General features: G+C 34.6%; 1 protein-coding gene across 1 annotated transcript; it reads right to left on the reverse strand.

Annotated features, from left to right (window-relative positions):
• Nucleotides 1-228: 228 nt before the first annotated feature.
• LOC114182439 (chlorophyllase-1-like) lies at nt 229-1,455 on the reverse strand. Its single transcript, XM_028069307.1, has 2 exons — nt 1,134-1,455; nt 229-1,005 (listed from the first exon to the last, which is right to left on the reverse strand). Exons 1-2 carry the CDS (start codon nt 1,395-1,397, stop codon nt 322-324), a joined length of 948 nt encoding a protein of 315 aa, XP_027925108.1. The 5' UTR covers nt 1,398-1,455; the 3' UTR covers nt 229-321.
• Nucleotides 1,456-1,880: the final 425 nt, after the last annotated feature.

A 1,880-nucleotide genomic window follows, 5' to 3' on the forward strand; every position in this document is an offset into this window, starting at 1 on the left:
AGTTGCAAAATCTTAAATAATAGTTATATTTTAAGGTAAGTTGAAGTTTTATATCATATAAAATTAATGAATAAGATAACTTGTATGTAAATAGAGAGACCTATAAATTTTGCTGTCTTAAGATTTTAAATTAAAATTTGTACGTTAATCTCTTATATATGAACTTATTCATGATTTGGTACGTCCGATAAAAGAAAAAATCTCACAAGAAGTAATATCTCACAAGTAAAATGTATCATTTCTTGAATAATATATATTTTTTACATAGAGACTTATTCATGCTCGATTTCAAACCAAACTTTATAATGATAAGACATATTATTATGCTGGAATGTACACCACATTGTCCAATTGAGTTGGAGCAAGATTATGATTCCCTAAAACAGCATCAAAATCCTTCCATTGGTCATTCAATTGTGCCCTTAAGAAGGCCACAACCAACCCTCCAATGGTTCTTCTCATCAAGTCCCTAGGACCTGACCCATTCTTGCACACACACTTTGCCACTAATGTCCCAATCACTCCTTCTGTTTCATCATCCAACATGTCCATGTGACCATACTTTGCCACAACAAAATTTGCACAAGGAGCTTTGCACTCCTTGAAAAACTCCTTGTGGTTCACCCCATCAGGGGCACAAGGTGGAGTGCAACAATTAGCCTTCTCTGGACCCAAACCAGAACCAATCACTGCAACAGGCATGTTCAGATTGAAGGACCCTGCCACACCCTTCAGAATATGAGGATGTGTTTCACAATACTTAGATGTTCCAGCCACAGGGTCTATGCCCACTAGTGCTGAAATTTTTAGCTTAGTTTTTGCATAACCTAGTGCCACACAAAATGCTGTCTTCCCACCCTTACTGTGACCTGATACAACCACTTTCTCCAAGTTGGCTTCAACATTCTCAGGTAGCAGAGGTTGAAGCCCCTCAGCTACCCAATCTGCAACTTTTCCTGCAAATTTTACTTCACTGGGTTCAAGCATAGGTAACCCTTTGCAAAACTAACAACCAAGAAATGTCAATTAGAGAAACCCAAAAGGGAATAAACAAACTTGTATATACAAACATTAATGGTGCAATGTATAGAATGAAGAGAGAAATTAGAAAGTGTTGAGATAGATTAATATACCAGCTGAGGAGCTACAAGTATGAATCCATGTGAAACTATGTGAGTTAGGAGATCAGAGTAGAAGGTATTGGGAACGAAAAAGCCATGGCAGAATAATATTACAGGGTAAGCACCAGGCACAGTTGGTGTAAATATGAGCAATGGTTTTGGAGGTGAGGAGGAAGAAGCAGTGGATTCATCAACTTTGAATTGCTTCCATTGGATATCTCCTTTCTGAAAAACTTGTGTGGTTTCCATTGCTGGTAGAGCTCCCTCATTCATCATCACTTTTCTTACACCAAACACTTTGCTTCTAAGAATACTCAACTTGTGTTCTATGCATGCATGTACCTATATATAGAGAGAGACATGAAACAAACCATTGTCGTGTCACAAGTTACTATTCTGTCTTATGTCTGAAGTTATATAAAACGCTAAATAAAAAGATTTTGTTAATTTTTAGTTTAAAAGTGCTATAGCTATTTGATTATAAAAATACAAATTAAAAAATTTCTTGACTCTTTGTATAAAAATGTAAATGAAAAAGTTAAAAACAAAGAGGGAAAGTGTTTAAAAGGATGAAAAGAAAATTAGAGGAAAGGAAATAGGATTTAAAAATAAAAATCACATTTAACAAAATATACATAAAACTATGTAGTTCTCTGTAAAAAAAAAAAAAAGAAGGGATCTTGACTCTGATACAAATTGTTAGGATCAAACATACATTTATCACTGGGTTAAAAGTTATAACTATTAGTCATATTAGTC

Source organism: Vigna unguiculata, chromosome 4, assembly GCF_004118075.2.
Source record: "Vigna unguiculata cultivar IT97K-499-35 chromosome 4, ASM411807v1, whole genome shotgun sequence".
Classification (NCBI taxonomy): Eukaryota; Viridiplantae; Streptophyta; class Magnoliopsida; order Fabales; family Fabaceae; genus Vigna; species Vigna unguiculata.

What these genes read in the sequence shown, in the direction of transcription:
- LOC114182439 (XM_028069307.1), bottom strand. Translation starts at nt 1,397, where the DNA reads ATGATGAATGAGGGAGCTCTACCAGCAATGGAAACCACACAAGTTTTT. An exon ending in TACTTGTAGCTCCTCAGCTG is followed by an intron (nt 1,006 to 1,133) that starts GTATATTAATCT and finishes CTTGGTTGTTAG; the next exon opens with TTTTGCAAAGGGTTACCTAT.